This window comes from Pleurodeles waltl, chromosome 3_1, assembly GCF_031143425.1.
Source record: "Pleurodeles waltl isolate 20211129_DDA chromosome 3_1, aPleWal1.hap1.20221129, whole genome shotgun sequence".
Classification (NCBI taxonomy): domain Eukaryota; kingdom Metazoa; phylum Chordata; class Amphibia; order Caudata; family Salamandridae; genus Pleurodeles; species Pleurodeles waltl.
The window spans coordinates 1,836,269,016-1,836,284,604 of record NC_090440.1 but is presented as its reverse complement, the minus strand read 5'-3'; the positions used below and the strand labels follow the sequence as shown (position 1 = coordinate 1,836,284,604).

The window sequence follows — 15,589 nt, the reverse complement described above, 5'->3', positions numbered from 1 at the left end:
TACCGTAAGCGAGGGCTGGACAGGAAGGAGGGCAGTGGGAAAGTGAACAAGCAAGATAATAGACGAGTGAATTGGGGCCAGCCACAGATGCAGGAGGAAGGAAAAGAGTGGGAGAAAAATGTTTCTTCACAAGGGAAAGAGGAGGAAGATTTGGACAGCGATTGGTTAACTGCTGAGAACAGAGAAAGAGAGAAATCTCCTCACAGATATGAGAGCGTATATCCATGCCTGACTTGGGCAAAAGTTGACAGGTTTAAATGAGATTAGGAAACAGGCCACGTTCCGGTACAGGGATGGGCTTGTAAAGATAACAGACCCCTTTTTTGATTTAGACATTCACTGGAAGCACAAAAATGTTCAAAGGGTCCAGCCCTTTAATTTATATAAATCCAAAAAAGTTTACAGGTCAGCACCTTAGCATCATAGGGTTGGGTGGAAAGCAAACCCCTGCTGTGCAGACTAATGAAAATAGGAAGAACACCAAAAAGAGAACATACTGTTTTGATTGTGCCCCTCCAAGAGTATATAATGGGAATTGGCATTCTGACTGCATTACTTGGATGATGGTTGTTACCAGTTTGGATCAAAGAGATACATTTCAGTGGCAGCAGTGAGGGTGGGTCATCTGAAAATACCCCCAGTGAAGGTGCCCCTAGCAACCAAGGTGGTTTGTTTGAAACAATACCGAATTCCGGGAGGTCCTGAGGAAATAAGTGAGAGTGTATGGGATTTGATGGAGGCAGGTGTGGTGGATCTAATCGAATCCTCTGTGGCCTGTGCGCCAACCAGGTGGGCGCTATAGAATGATTATTGACTCTTGACTTGCTATTGTGCAGGTCCTACTACTAACGTTAATGCCAGGATTGGCCTTCTCCTCTTTGAAAATATTATCTTTTATACTTTACCCATCAACCTCAACTTTTATTATAGCACAATGGTAAATGTTTAAATAATGTTGGTTTTCTGAGTTCTGTGCAGAAGCACAGACAACTGAGTGGATGAGATGAAGAACCTGCCTTGTCACAGCAGCTTTCTGTTTATGCCTAACATCACCATACCTTCCTAACACACCTATTCTTTGACTCTGGTTAGCAGTGCTTGACTATTGCACACAGTTCACAACTAAAGGATACAAGCAATGGCAAACCAAATAGATATTGCCTGTTGGCTTTGGCAGTACTGTTCTATTTTCCTTCTTCCCAGGTGGCTGTATTAAGAAAGTACATTGAAAAATGTTCACCACCGATGTGCATCCACCCACAGTGGACAACTTTGAATGGCTTCTCCTAACGTATAAGAAAAGCCATACAAAGATGGCAAACGTGGATGTGCACAGCCATCTTTGAATAGGGATTCTTAAATATTTATGAAAATACATTCAAAGATGCCTCCCACATATGTGCTCTCATCCGTAGTACCCATCTTTGAATGGAATTTCTTATACTTAAAAGCTATTCAAAGACAGGTGCTATTGATGCCCGCACATTCACAGCTGTCGTCTTTGAACTGGATTTTTTAGCTATAACTAAAGTGATTCGAAGATGCTTGGTGTGGTGCATGCATATGGGCAAGCCTAGGTTGTTTTCTTGCAATCGTGAGAAAAACATTTTAAGATGGCGGCCTGCTGATATCCTGACAGGCAATGCTGAATGTGCAAGAAGGCTGACAGAGGCAAGTGGCCGCAAAGGAAGGGTTTCATTTAAGAAGATAGGAAGAGAAAGGGGAGCGTGATAAAGACGGGGATATGGTTGAGAAGGAGATGTGGGGGAGCATGTAGACAAAATAGTCCCTCATATACCTAGTGACGCATGGCCTAATGTTTGCACTGGAAAGATATATGGTATCCGGTTAAAACACAGTGGGATCAAAATGCTCCTGATTAGGGCAGACACAAGAATAGGAAGGAAAATTAGGAGCAGGTAAGTAAGCTACACAGGAAAGCATTCCAGTTATAGTAAGGGATTGATCCAAAACCCACGCTATGATTTGCAGCATTCACAGCAGGTCTTCAACAACAAACAGCGAAAGAGGTTTGCAGTCAATACTTAAAAAACACTGGCAACTTTCAAGAGGAATTCTAAGGAACTACTTGAGTGAAGCACATTACAAACGCAAACCTCTATTTAAAGTTGGAAGATGATTGAAGATCCTAATGTTCTTATTAGCCAAAATAACTTGAAAATTAACTTTCCAAAATCAGTGCAATTTATTGTATTTCTTTTTCATTTTCTAGATGATAAGGTTAAGACAGAAAGGGAATTGCCTCCATTAATGCTTGGACCTGATTTTACATGCCAACATTTTCAATATTCGCAGAACGAGTACTTTCACCTCCATGGTGGTATTGAGATTGATATTGGTACTCCTTCGCTTGAGGACGTTTCCGACGAGATCAAGGTGAGAATTTATTTTCACTTTTTAGTGATTTTTATTTAGCAGTTTGTATTTTCCACAATTCACAGACATTCTTTAGCATTCATCGAGAAATGATAACTGTTTCATCACACCTTAGTAGAGATGTAAGGATAAATGATACCACCTCCACATTGAACACTTTTGCGTAGATTTGTTGTAGAAGAGCAAGGTATGCCCAACATATTGCTGTTAGTAAATGGTTTCTAGGTTCATGAAAGGATTTGTGGCATATTCATGTATTAAAAAGATTGGATGTGTTTGATTATGGAGGTAGAAACTGAGTCCTGTGACGACTTAAAATGAATGTGTCTCAGTGCTTTAAATGGAAAAATAGAAGTGCAGGTACTCTGTAATAGAGTACCTGCTTGTTTCTGAGAAGTGCTGGTACTCTCCAATTAAAAGTATTACGATTTTCTTGAGATATGCCGGTACTCTCCCTCTCAAAATAAAAAAGTGCCGGTACTCAGTACCGGAGAGTACCGGCCCATTTAAAGCACTGAATTGTGTCTGCAAAAAAGCATTGGCAAAACTAATAGAGTCCGGCTTGCATTTTCAGTTATAAACCTGAATTATTGACATTCCCACTGCTTGCTTAATATTAGTATGTTTCGCATAGAAGAGTGCCTCAGATGCTACAAAAGAGGCCTCTATTTCTGCTGAGATCAGCGAGCAGTATCCCTCAATGTAATCTTCTAAAATGTCTTTACATGTTAAAATATGAAAACGTTACCTGCAATCTCAAATTTTACTGCTGGGCACTTTTGTATTTCCTCAAAGAAGGCATTTTCTACTAAACGTCTACTACCCAGAAGCTGAGAGATAAAAGGCATGTTGTGCTCGTATGTGGGATATATGAGGATGATTCTTAGGCCTGGTTCGAAAGCACAGCTGCGGGATTACTACTGTTAACAATTATTTACCATTTATGTATTGTTGGGTTTAGCTTCAGAGGGATATCACTCTGTTACCTCGTACTATTCGTTGTTTGATCGATGTATCATCGACCTCCTATGGTGTGCTTCCATTGAAGTGCAATCAGGAACCAGTTGACATCTAAAAGCACCGAATCATCACACATTTAAGTATTTATAGATGCACTTTACAGAGAAAGCAATTGTTTTTATTTGTTTTGTTTTTCACTGGAGCAGTCTTTTTTATGGTTTAGTCAGACGCAAAATGCAAGCCAAATCTATTGGCTTTCTCAACACTTGTTTGTGTGACTGAAAGTGTGGTAGTGTATGTAGAGTGTAAAAGTATGTTATGTGTCAGGGTGAAAATGTATAAGTGCGTGTGTGAGAGGGAGATAGGCTGTGTCCGAGTGTGCATGACATAGTAGGTGCACTCTTGAATATAGGTGTGTATGTAGATGCAATTTTGACTCCGCTATGAGGGTTGCCTTCTAAAAATGAGCATAATTATAGAGGTATCCACTCTATGTATTTCTCTAGAACAGTGCCAGCCTGAATAAAGCGTGGGAATCTAATGGACAGGTAAGCCACCAGCATAAATGCCGTGGCAGGTAAAGCACTATTGCGGTGGGGAATGAGCAGTACGTCAAAGCAAAACATGCTCCAACGCCTACAAAATTTGAAAACAATTCCTGTTAACTCATTATTAGGTTAACTATTGATACTTAAATTTGTCTTTTGGAGGGGTATAGCATAAGACATATTTTTCATGGTTAGGAACTCCTTGATTTCATACTATTTCAAAATCGAGATAGCGTTTTGGCACACAATAATTCCCTGCCATCCTTTAATGTGTTACTCAGCGACGAGACTGCTGTTTTTAGGGCTCGTTTGACAGCAGAGCTGTCACCCTAACCGTATGTCATCAACCTTAATGAGAGCTTTTCAGCAGCAGTAGTATAGAGAGGGGTTTAGATACAACCAACACGTTGGTTCGTAGGAGTACAGTATTTGATTAGAGAATCATTCTATTAGTCTGCCTAAAAAAGTAGTTTAATTGCAGTTTAGGGACAGTAATAACCATGAGCTTACGTGGAAAGACACAATAGCGCATCGCGCCTCGTGATCCCGCATTGGCAGGGCTGGTATAACATGACAGCACAATATATTTTCTACTTCTGAGATGGACTTTGCATCAAAACGTTATGACCCAGTGCCTGTAGTGTCCTGCTGGACACGCATTGATGCAGCCCCTCCCCAGGGGGCATACCTACACCCATCCTACAGAGGGGTCACCATTCAGGTAACCTTGATAATAAAGGGGGCCAGGCGCATGTGCCTCGGGCCAGTTCAGTAACGGTTCGTGTATTTAAGTATGTGGGGCTAGGGCCCATGACTTTACAATGGCAACGAGGACGGCTCTAAAACCAGACTCCCCTACACCGTCTCGCCCTCTACCCTGCCTGCCTGGAGAGTCTTTTGCTGACTGCGTTACAGGTCAGTTGAGGCCGAAGGAGGAGGCTGATTAGCGCTTCAGTCCTACTCGATCAAGGACGTTGCCAAGGATGTATGGCAAGGCCCATCTTGGCCGCACGATGAGAAGGTGCCACTGCCATGGTAATAGAGAAATGCCATGAGCGTGAAAGGGAGGCCAGACATAGCACATACGGAGCGGGCAGAACATGAGCCCCATGCAAGGCAGGAAGAAAAACTAGTGGAATTGATAGCACAGCGTGCATCCCCTGGTAGCCATTTGCCTGGTCAGAGTGTGCCTCCCACAGGTACCCTGCTGCATTGACCAGCACTTCTGTTCAGAAAAGTGAGGCCACCCCCTGCAAACCAACCCTCACCTGAAGCCACCGAGGCTGGAAAACCCTCGCCCTAGCGCGCCTCTGCATGAGAGGATGTGGCGTAACAGCCAGAGCTGCTGACTATGGAGTGGTGGAACTAGGTTCAAGACTCGGTGTCGATTCAACATCCTGTGGTTCTGGGCAAATCACTTAATCTCCCTATGCCTACCAAAAACTGAATGTGTAATGTAACTGGTGTTTATGTAAAGCGCTCCAGTACCTTCGGGTTGGGTTCGCGCTATATAAAACTGCAAAAAATGATTTTTTTTTTAAACTGCCTGCCCGAGGAGACAGCCTGTGATCGGAGCTACTGCGGACATGAGCAAGAAGCCATAATGCTGCCAGAGGGCACCATTACTTCACAAAGCTCTGTAGCATAATTAGTGAAGAACTGATGCTCTCATATTTGGTGACAGCCCAGCTTGGGTGAGCCTCAGATCGCAACAAAGAAAGGGACTATGTTATGCAGCTAAAGGCGCCATTGGCAAAAAAAAGCCAGCTCAAAGCAAGTAAGAAGTGAGCAGCCCCTCCAGTGCCTGAAAGGGCACCAGCTTAACCGGGGCATACCTGGCTAAATAAAATAGAGAATGCGAGCACTAATTCAACACAGCACAACCTGAAAATCTATCACACTTGTTGGGCAATAGGTATGGATATGCCTATAGTATGCATCTCTGCTGCCCAACAGTGAAGAACAAGTGAACTGGGGCAAAGAAAGGCATACAAGAGACTAAGACCTTCATTACGACCCTGGTGGTGAGTGATAAAGTGATGGCAATACCACCAACAGGCTGGCGGTAAGTACTGCCAAATTATGACCATGGCTGTGAGAACTTCCATAGACAGACAATGTACCACACCAACCACCAGGGTGGAAACAATACTCACCGGGGCAGTAGTCAACAACAGCCAGGCGGAAGGCAGAGTACTACCCACCATATTAAGACACATCACACCGCCACCTTTTCCGGGGCGGTACAACGCCATCAAAAGCTTGGTGGAAACGCATCACTGAAAAGAAAGGACCCACCATTGGAGACACAGGGAAGAACAACGCCGCCATGGAACCTGAACTTCAAGTCTTTCCGATGATCTACGTTATGCTCCACCTGGACCACATACGCCGACAAAGACGACAACAGTGAGTACAGCCGCCTAGCACAGAAGGGAGGGTGGGAGAAAAACGAGAATGACACACACACGCACAACACACACGCACCATACACACAACCAGCTGCACACGAAAAACAATTTGTCCCCGAAAACTGGCAGAATAATGCAAGGACAACAGGAATGGACTAAAGTGATTTTAATCATATCAAAATCAAAATTAATAATTAAATTTGTCAATGAAACAGATATGTACACATATACACAAAGAGACACTGCCCAGTCCAATTTTCAAGGGGCCCACATGGCCACAGGGCACAGTCTAAGGCCCAACTTGAATCTTGATCACATCCGAATAGTACACTGTGGGGACATTAGTTTGCAAATAGGCAGGCACCTCAGGGGAGGGGGGGACCTCAGCCGGATGCTGGAACAAGCCCACTAGATCTGGAGGGGGCTCCATGCCCATTGCTCTGTCCTGGGGAGTGCAAGGCAACAGTCTCTCAGGTGGGTGACTACCCCACTGGTTCTGGAGGAGGCAACTCGTACAGCAGCCCCTGGAGTATGGCCTACATGATGTACACTGGCATTGACGGCTGCAGTGTGGTGGTGGATAGAGGAGCCTCCTGGGCCACCTCTGCACTTTCTGATGGCTGCAGTGTGGTGGTGGATGGAGGAGGCTCCTGGGCAGCCTCTGCACTTTCTGATGGCTGCAATTGATCAGCTGGCAGCGGGGGCCCTGTGACAGCTGGTGGTGGTGGAGATGTCACCCTGACAGCCTCCGCTTGAGTAGATGGCTTTGTCTCCTCCAGTACATGGGGTGTGGATCCCTTACCCTTCCTGACAGGGGTTAATGGGCTCTTCCCCTTCCTGCCTGGTGGTGCAGGCTCCTTCCCCTTCTTTCCTGGTAGTGCAGGCTCCTTCCCCTTCTTATGTGTTTGCGTTTGTGTCCTTGAGGCGGGGGGGACAGACGGGGTGGGAGAGGACAGAGGGGACGCGTGCATGGCTGTTGTGGAGGTGTCTGCCAGTGAGGTGTGTGTTCTGCTTGGTGTGGTGATGCTGGTAGTGGATGTTGATGCTGTGCATGCAGGTGTGAGTGTGGACGTGACTGTGAGGGAGTTGGTGGAGGAGGAGGAGGGGGAGACAGTGGAGGCAGTGGATGTTGTAGTGTCTGCAAATGTATTGTGTTTGCGTGAGTGCTTGTGGGATGAAGTGTGGTGCTTGTGTTTGCCTGTGACACTCTTGGGTCTTGGGTGTTGTCTTGTGTGCATGCTCGTCTGTATGTGTTCCTGGGATGGGTTGGGGTTGAGAAGAATGGGACTGGGAAGTGGAAGTTGGAGGGGGGATGGTAGAAACAGGGACAATGGCTGCCATCAGAGAGGATGCCAGAGCCTGAATCAATCTCTGTTGTGTCGCCAATCCACTGTGAATGCCCTCCAGGAATGCACTGTATTGCTGCATCTGGGATTCACAATGGTTGACTGCCCTACAGAGATGGATCTCAGGAGGTCAATAGCCTCTTCACTCAGGGCAGCAGGGCTCACTTTGGCAGGGCCTGAGGTGCCTGGGGCGAAGGAGATGCCCACCCTCCTGGGTGTGCGGGCATGGGAAACTCACTGAGGGGCTGCTGGGAGGGCAGTGCTGGTACGGGGAGTGGCGGCTGTACCTGCAGCTGGGGTGGTCACAGAGGTATCCACGACCACCAGGGAGCTGCCATCGGAGGAGGTATCTGAGTCTGTGTTGTCTACTCCAATCTCCGTTGTGGTGCTCCCCTCGCCCTCCGTCCCACTGGTTCCCTTGGCATCGGTGGATTCTGCCTCCTGGGTCATGTGGGATGGAGCTCCCTCTGTCGAAGGTGCCACTGCTCCTCTGCCAGATGATGCTAATGCACACAAGGACAGGTTGACAAAACAAGAAAGGAGGGGAGAGTGACTGCACCAACACTACAGTTGGCATACACAGCACCGTCACATGCAGGGAACAGGCTTAAGCACTATGCATTGCACTACCAGGGATATGGCTAGTCACTGAGGCAAGATGAGGACCACACCCCGACAACTGCAGCACTCCTGGGACCCACGATGCCCTGCCTGAAATGGACTGCTAACAAGCTAGGTCACCTGTATTTGCCATACACCCATTACCCTTCATATGACCCAAGGTGCAATGTCTGGCCTGGCCTTAGGGGCATCCACTAACACACATCCACCACCCACATACCACCCCACCAGCCAAAGTATGCATTGATACCCACTGTACTCACCCCTTGTGGCTGCTGTGATGCCCTCATACACCCATCGAGCTCCGGATAGGCGACCACCAGTATGTGGGCCATCGGGTGGGTCAGGGTCCGACAGGCACCCCTTCCTTGTTGGGAGGCCATCCCCAGCTGGGCCTCTGCGGTCATCTGTGCCCAGCGTCTCAGGTCCTCCCACCGTTTCCGACAGTGGGTGCTCTGCCTGCCATAGACCCCCAGGGTCCGCACGTCCTTGGCGATGGCATGCCATAATCCCTTCTTTTGATGGGCGCTGACCTGCAGAGGCAATACAGACAGGAGAACACCATTAAACAAACAGTCCAGCCTGTCACACAAATGGCCCACCATACTCGTTTTCATCACCATTGGCACACACATAGGTCAGCGCAGAGCAAGAACACCACCAACAATCAATCCCCCCACCTCCCACCCACCCTTACACAATGCTTTCACACACATCTCCATGCATCCTTGCCACATGCATTGTGGCCAAAGTGTACTTACCTGGTGTTCTGGAGGCCCATACAGCTGTCCGTATTGGGGTAGGACCCCATCCAACAGTCGCTTCAGATCCTCCGAAGTGAAGCCAGGGGCCCTTTCCCCGGTCACATGGGCCGTAGTAGGTTCCAGACACAGGTCACAGCAGCACACGCAGTGTAGGTCTTCTCCTGTTGAAGGTCAGGAAAAAAATGAGGATTGAGATAGAAAATGGCGGTCATGTCCGCGGTGGTGTACACCGTCACCGCCGGCGTAGATCCCCATTGGCCACTGTACTCCATAGAGGCCCATATTATCCAATGAGGAATTGCACGGCGGTGCAAGACCGCCTTCCGCCATGATGCCCAACGTCAGCTGGGTTACCTCACTTCCACCTGTTCCTACATACAGGACAGGCGGTCGCCATTTCAGGTGGGGGGGTGCGGAAGAGGCATATCGACAGTTGCTGCACCACAGATTAGATTGGCACATACTTCCCCATTAACACTGTCCCAATACAAAAGTGCATCATGTGGACTGCTGTTGTGGTTTTGTTGTTCAAACTGTGACAGCCTACTTACTCTTGTGTCCTTTAGATACCTACCGCTGTGGATGAATAGGAGGTGGAGGCATACCCTGTGCACAGACCCTTAGTGGACTTAGCTACACTGGAGGACAGGCACATTATCCTCACCTATAGACGGGACAGGGCCACAATCACAGAGCTGTGTGCCCACTTGGAACCAGGCCTGATCTCATCTATCCGTCATCTGACTGGGATACCCCCTCTTGTGCAAGTGCTATCAGTGCTCCATTTCCTGCTGATAGGTTCTTTCCAAATTACAGTGGGCTTGGCAGCAGGAATGTCACAGCCAATGTTCTCAATCGTGCTGGCTACAGTGTTGTCTGCCCTGGTAAAACACATGTGCAGCTACATAGCTTTCCCCCAAATGGAAAATGTGGCCACTGTGAAGGCCAGATTCTATGCAATGGGACATATCCCCAATATTATTGGGGCGATTGACAGGACTCATATTGCGTTTGTTCCCCCTCACCAGAATGAACAGGTGTACAGGAATCGTAAGAGTTTCGACTCCATGAATGTGCAGATGGTGTGCCTGGTGGACCAGTACATCTCCCACGTAAATGCTAAGTATCCTGGGTCAGTGCATGATGCCTTTATCCTGAGGAATAGCAGCATCCCAATTGTGATGGCCCAACTACAGAGGCACAGGGTGTGGCTAATAGGTGAGCATTGGTCCCCACCCACTGTATGTTAGTGTATGCCTCTGGTGTTATCCTTATAGGATAGTGTGTGGCTAAATGGTGTCCCTGAATACCTGCAGGTGACTCTGGCTACCCAAACCTATCGTGGCTGCTGACCCCTGTGAGGAATGCCAGGACAAGGGCTGAAGAACGTTATAATGAGGCAGATGGGCGAACCAGAGGGATCATCAAAAGGACCTTCGGCTTCCTGAAGGCCAGGTTCAGGTGCCTCCATCTGACAGGTGGATCTCTGTGCTACTCATCCGAGAAGGTCTGCCAGATAGTAGTGGCATGCTGCATGTTGCACAACCTGGCCCTCAGACGCCATGTACCTTTTCTGCAGGAGAAGGAGACAGGAGATGCCCCTGTGGCACCAGTAAACCCTGATGACAGTGAGGATGAAGAGGCTGAGGATGAGGACAACAGAACCACAGTTATCTATCAGTACTTCCAATGACACACAGGTGAGACAGTGCAACTTCACATTTCTATGACTATTGGTGTATTCTGTGTGGCTGTGGCATGATGGCATTAACTACCTTTTACCTCTACTTACTGTCACCTATGGTTTCTCATTTTACAGATGTTGGTGCTAGACTACTGTGTACTGATGTGCTGACTACAGTCAGGTACAGGTCATTATTTCTATGCTCGCACAATGTACAGTTCATTTGCAATGGATGTTCCATAAATACACTTTTTCAACACATGACATGCAAGTATTCGAGTTGTGTTCAATGCTGTTTATGTTAGTGCTAACACATTGAAAGAAAAGTGCAATGGTATGGGGTGATGATGGAGGAAAGTCCAGGGTACTGTTCCAGTCTGTTTGTAGCACAGGTGTAGTGTCCAAGGGGCCATAGGAAGGGGAGCAACGGCAGTTCAAGGTGGACAGGGTGACAAAGTGGGACACAAGGGGGGCAATCTGGTGAGTCTCATTTCTTGGCGGTGGTCTTGGCAAGTGTCTCTGGCTTCTGTCTGGGTCACAGGGAACGTTTGCGGGGTGGTACGCCTTCTGCAGGGGGAGGGGTGCTGGTGGCCTGTGGGTCCTGTGGCGGGGCCTCCTGCCCACTAGCAGGAGCAGAAGTGGTGGGCTGGTCAATGGACTGGCTAGTGGTAGGGGCCCGCAGGTGTGCTGTTGCTTCCCTCATGATGTTGGCCATGTCTGCCAGCACCCCTGCTATGGAGATCAGGGTGGTGTTAACGGCCTGCAGGTCCTCCCTTATCCCCTGATACTGTTCCTCCTGCAGCCGCCTGTTCTTCTGTACGTTGTCAAGGATCTGGCCCATTGTTTCCTTGGAATGTTGGTAGACTCCCAGGATGTTGGAGAGTGCCTCCTGGAGGGTCGGTTCCCTGGCCCTGTCCTCCCCCTGACACACAGCAGTCCTCCCAGTGTCCCTGTTGGCCTGTGCCTCTGTCCCCTGAATGATGTTGCCACTGACCCCAGGTCCTGGTTGTCTTGGGGGGGAGGTGTGGCCTGGGGTCCCTGTACAGGTGGTCACACAGCTGATTGACGTGTCCTGGGGACTGAGGTGGAGGTACGCTGGGTGGGTGCTGTTGTGTTGGATCCTGATGGGGGAGCCTCTGTGGTGGTCTGTGAGTGAGCTTGGGTAACCGGCTGTCTAGTGGTCCCTGATGGGCCAGGTAGGTCATCCAGATCCTGAAGTCCAGGGTTACTGTCATCACTGGAGGCATCTTCTGTTGAAGGACTGGATAGTCGTGGCACCTCCTCTCCACTGACATTGGCTGGGGTACCTGTGGGGGTGTAAGTGATGTATTATGCTTCATGTATATGAAATTTGGACATCCCCGGCTTCCCCTCTATCGTTGGTGTTGCCCTGTCACCTTTTACTTATCTATTGTGGGAATGTTAGTTTCCCTATGCTGTGCATGCTTTAGTGATGGGTGTCCATGCAGGGCTGGGAGGGGTGTCCATGCATTGGTGTAGCATGCCAGGCTTGGTGTTGTGGTTAGTCATATGTGTAGGTGCAGTTTGTGGGATGTAGTGGAGTGATGGGAGTGTGAGATGACATGCAGGGGAGGGGGGTGATAAGTAGTAAATGTTGACTTACCAGTGTCCAGTCCTCCGGCTACTCCAGTGAGTCCCTCAGGATGCAGTATTGCTCCTCCTGTGCTCTGAGCTGTAGGGGAGGAGGTGGGGGTCCACCGCCAGTCGTCTGTATGGCGAGCTGGTGCCTTGATGCCCGTAGGTTGTTCCACCTCTTCCTGATGTCGTCCCTTGTTCTTGGGTGCTCTCCCACGGCGTTGACCCTGTCCACGATTCTCCGCCATAGCTCCATCTTCCTTGCAATGGATATCTGCTGTACCTCTGCTCCAAACAGCTGTGGCTCTACCCAGACAATTTCCTCCACCATGACCCTTAACTCCTCCTCAGTGAAACAGGGGTGCCTTTGTGGTGCCATGGATGTTGTGTGGTGTGTGTTGGTGAAAGTGTGTTTAGTAATGTGGTGGGGTGTGTAATGAGGGGTGGGTGAGGGATGTATGGGTGTAAGTGGTGTGTGTCTGGTTGTCTAAGTGGTCTTGGTGTCAGTCTGGTGGCTAATATTGGTAATCGTAAAGGGTTGTGGGTAATGTGGGTGGGTGTTTTATAGTGGTGTGTGTGTGTGGGTGTGGTGTGTGTATGGGTGTCAGGTGTGTGTTTTTGGTATTGCCCAGTGCGGTGATGTTTTGTATGTGGGTGTCCATTCTGAGCGCAGCAGTATGTACCGCCAATGGTTTACCGCTGTTGAATGTCTGCGTGGTGATTCGTGGATCATAATGTGGTGGGCGTTGTTTTGTTGGCGTAACAGTATGGGTTTTCGGACCGCCAATTTATCACTGACCTTTGGTCTGGCGGATTTGTGTATGTGTTTTGAGGTCAGGATCGCTCCCCATACCGCTCAGCTCCATCTGACTGCTCCCGTGCTCTTTACCCTGCCTTCACTGCTGCTGCGAGTTTGAGGCCCCCCACCACCCACAGGCTCCTGCCTGCGCCTCATCCCTGGTGTCTAGTCGTTGCCATAAGTATTGTGTGTCTGTCTTGTGACTGTCTGTTTATTTTTTTATATTCTTTACTGCTCTTTGTCTCCTTTGTCTCCTTCCTCTTAAGCCTTTTTTAGCCGTTTCACCATTTTTGCCGTTTTCTCCCTTGCTCAGCCCTCGCGCTCTGTTTCCAGTCCCCCGCTGCGTCCCCTGCGTCCCCGCGCCCTCATGCCCCCATTTGCCCACCACTCCCGCCTCACAGCTGCTCCTCCTTCCCACATCCCCTTCTTAATGGCGGCCGCTGCGTGGTGCAGAGAGTGACCCTTGACCTGTTTTGAGGTCAGGATCGTTCCCCACGCCGCGCAGATTCACCTGACTGCACCCGTGCCCTTTACCCCGCCCTCGCTGCTGCTGCGAGTTTGAGGCCCTCCACCACTCACAGGCTCCCGCCTGCGCCTCATCCCTGGTGTCTAGTGGTTGCCGTAAGTATTGTGTGTCTGTCTTGTGACTGTCTATTTTTTGTATTCTTTACTGCTCTTTGTCTCCCTTTTCTCCATTCTCTTAAGTCTTTTTTAACCGTTTCACCATTTTTGCCATTTTCTCCCTTGCTCAGCCCTTGCGCTCTGTTTCCAGTCCTGCTGCTGCGTCCCCTGCAGCCCCACCCCCCTCGAGTCCCCATTCACCCACCGCTCCTGCCTCCCAGCTGCACCTCCCTCTCACCTCCCCTTCTTAATGGCGGCCGGTGCGTGGTGCAGAGAGTGACTCTTGACCTTTTTTGAGGTCGGGATCGCTCGCCACGTTGCGCAGCTCCACCTGACTGCGCCCGTGCCCTTTACCCCGCCCTCACTGCTGCTGCGAGTTCCAGGCCCTCCACCACCCGCAGGCTCCCGCCTGCGCCTCATCCCTGGTGTCTAGTGGTTGCCGTAAGTATTGTGTGTCTGTCTTGTGACTGTCTGTTTATTTTTTGTATTATCCGTTTCACCTTTTTTTGCAGTTTTCTCCCTTGCTCAGCCCTTGTGCTCTGTTTCCAGTCCCGCCGCTGCGTCCCCTATGGCCCGCCCCCCTCGTGCCCCCATTCGCCCACCGCTCCTGCCTCTCAGCTGCTCCTCCCTCCCACCTCCCTTTCTTAATGGCAGCCACTGTGCAGGCATGCCAGAGGCAATCCTGTCTGAGCCTGTCCAATCCTGGACCGCGCCCAGCACCAGGCACCTTGGCCCCAGCGATCCCCTCACCGCCCAGCGCTGCTACAGTGCCAATGCCCTCCATGCCCTCAACACCGGCCAATCAGCCACCTACTTCCAAACCACCCCGAAGCTCACCCATGGACCCTTCTCCTGCCGGAACTGCAGCTTCACCAGCCCCCTCCTGCCAGAACCGAACACAACCACCTCAGATGCATCCTCCTCAACACCCGATCCGTCCACAAGCACGCCGTCGAACTTTGGGACCTACTTATCTCATCCTCCCCGGACGTCGCCTTCCTAACTGAAACCTGGATGAACCCCTCCTCGGAACCCGACAACGCCATAGCCATCCTGGACGGATATAAGATCACCCGCAGAGACTGCATCAACAGACTGGGAGGAGGGCTCGCCATAGTTCACAGAAACACCATCAGAATCTCGAAGACGCCCTGGACGCCACTGAACACTTACACTTCCAGATTCACATCAATGCCAACACCACGCTCAGAGGAACACTCGTTTACAGACCCCCCAGCCGCCGTTCAGCGACTCCATCGCCGACCTTCAGGCCTCCAAACGGGAGTGCCGAATACTCAAGAAGCAGTGGCGCCATGAGCAGAGATCAACCACACTGCCCTCAAGAATGCCATCCGCAAGCACCACCAGCTCATCCGGACCACCAAGAGATCCTCCTACAAGGAACGCATTGACAACAACGCACACAACAGCAAAGAGCTCTTCAACATCGCTAAGGAACTCGCCAACCCCAGGTCCTGCTCCAACGACACCCCACCTTCATAAGACCTCTGCGATTCCCTCTCCACCTTTTTTCACCGCAAGATCATGGACATCCACGACAGCTTCAACACCTCGACCCCCACGACAGCTGCTGTCACCACAACCCCAGACTCACCGAACCCCAGCCACACCAACCTCCTGCCCCCTTGGACCCACATCAACGACCATGATACCATCAAAACCATGTGCACCATTCACTCCGGCTCACCCTCCGACCCCTGCCCTTACCACGTCTTCAACAAAGCAAGCTCTATCATCGCCCCCAACTCCGAATGATCGTCAACAGCTCCTTCGAGACCCCCACCTTCCCTGAAAGCTCAAAACACGCCGAAGTCAAAACCA

General features: G+C 49.8%; 1 protein-coding gene across 1 annotated transcript in view; it reads left to right on the top strand.

Moving 5' to 3' along the window:
• The window catches only part of ANKAR (ankyrin and armadillo repeat containing), a 723,226-nt gene that overhangs the window by 123,169 nt on the left and 584,468 nt on the right, over window positions 1-15,589 (top strand). Inside the window, exon 4 of the mRNA XM_069225913.1 lies at window positions 2,234-2,397. Within this exon, the coding sequence (XP_069082014.1) occupies window positions 2,234-2,397 (164 nt within the window). The remainder of the gene's footprint in view (window positions 1-2,233; window positions 2,398-15,589) is intronic.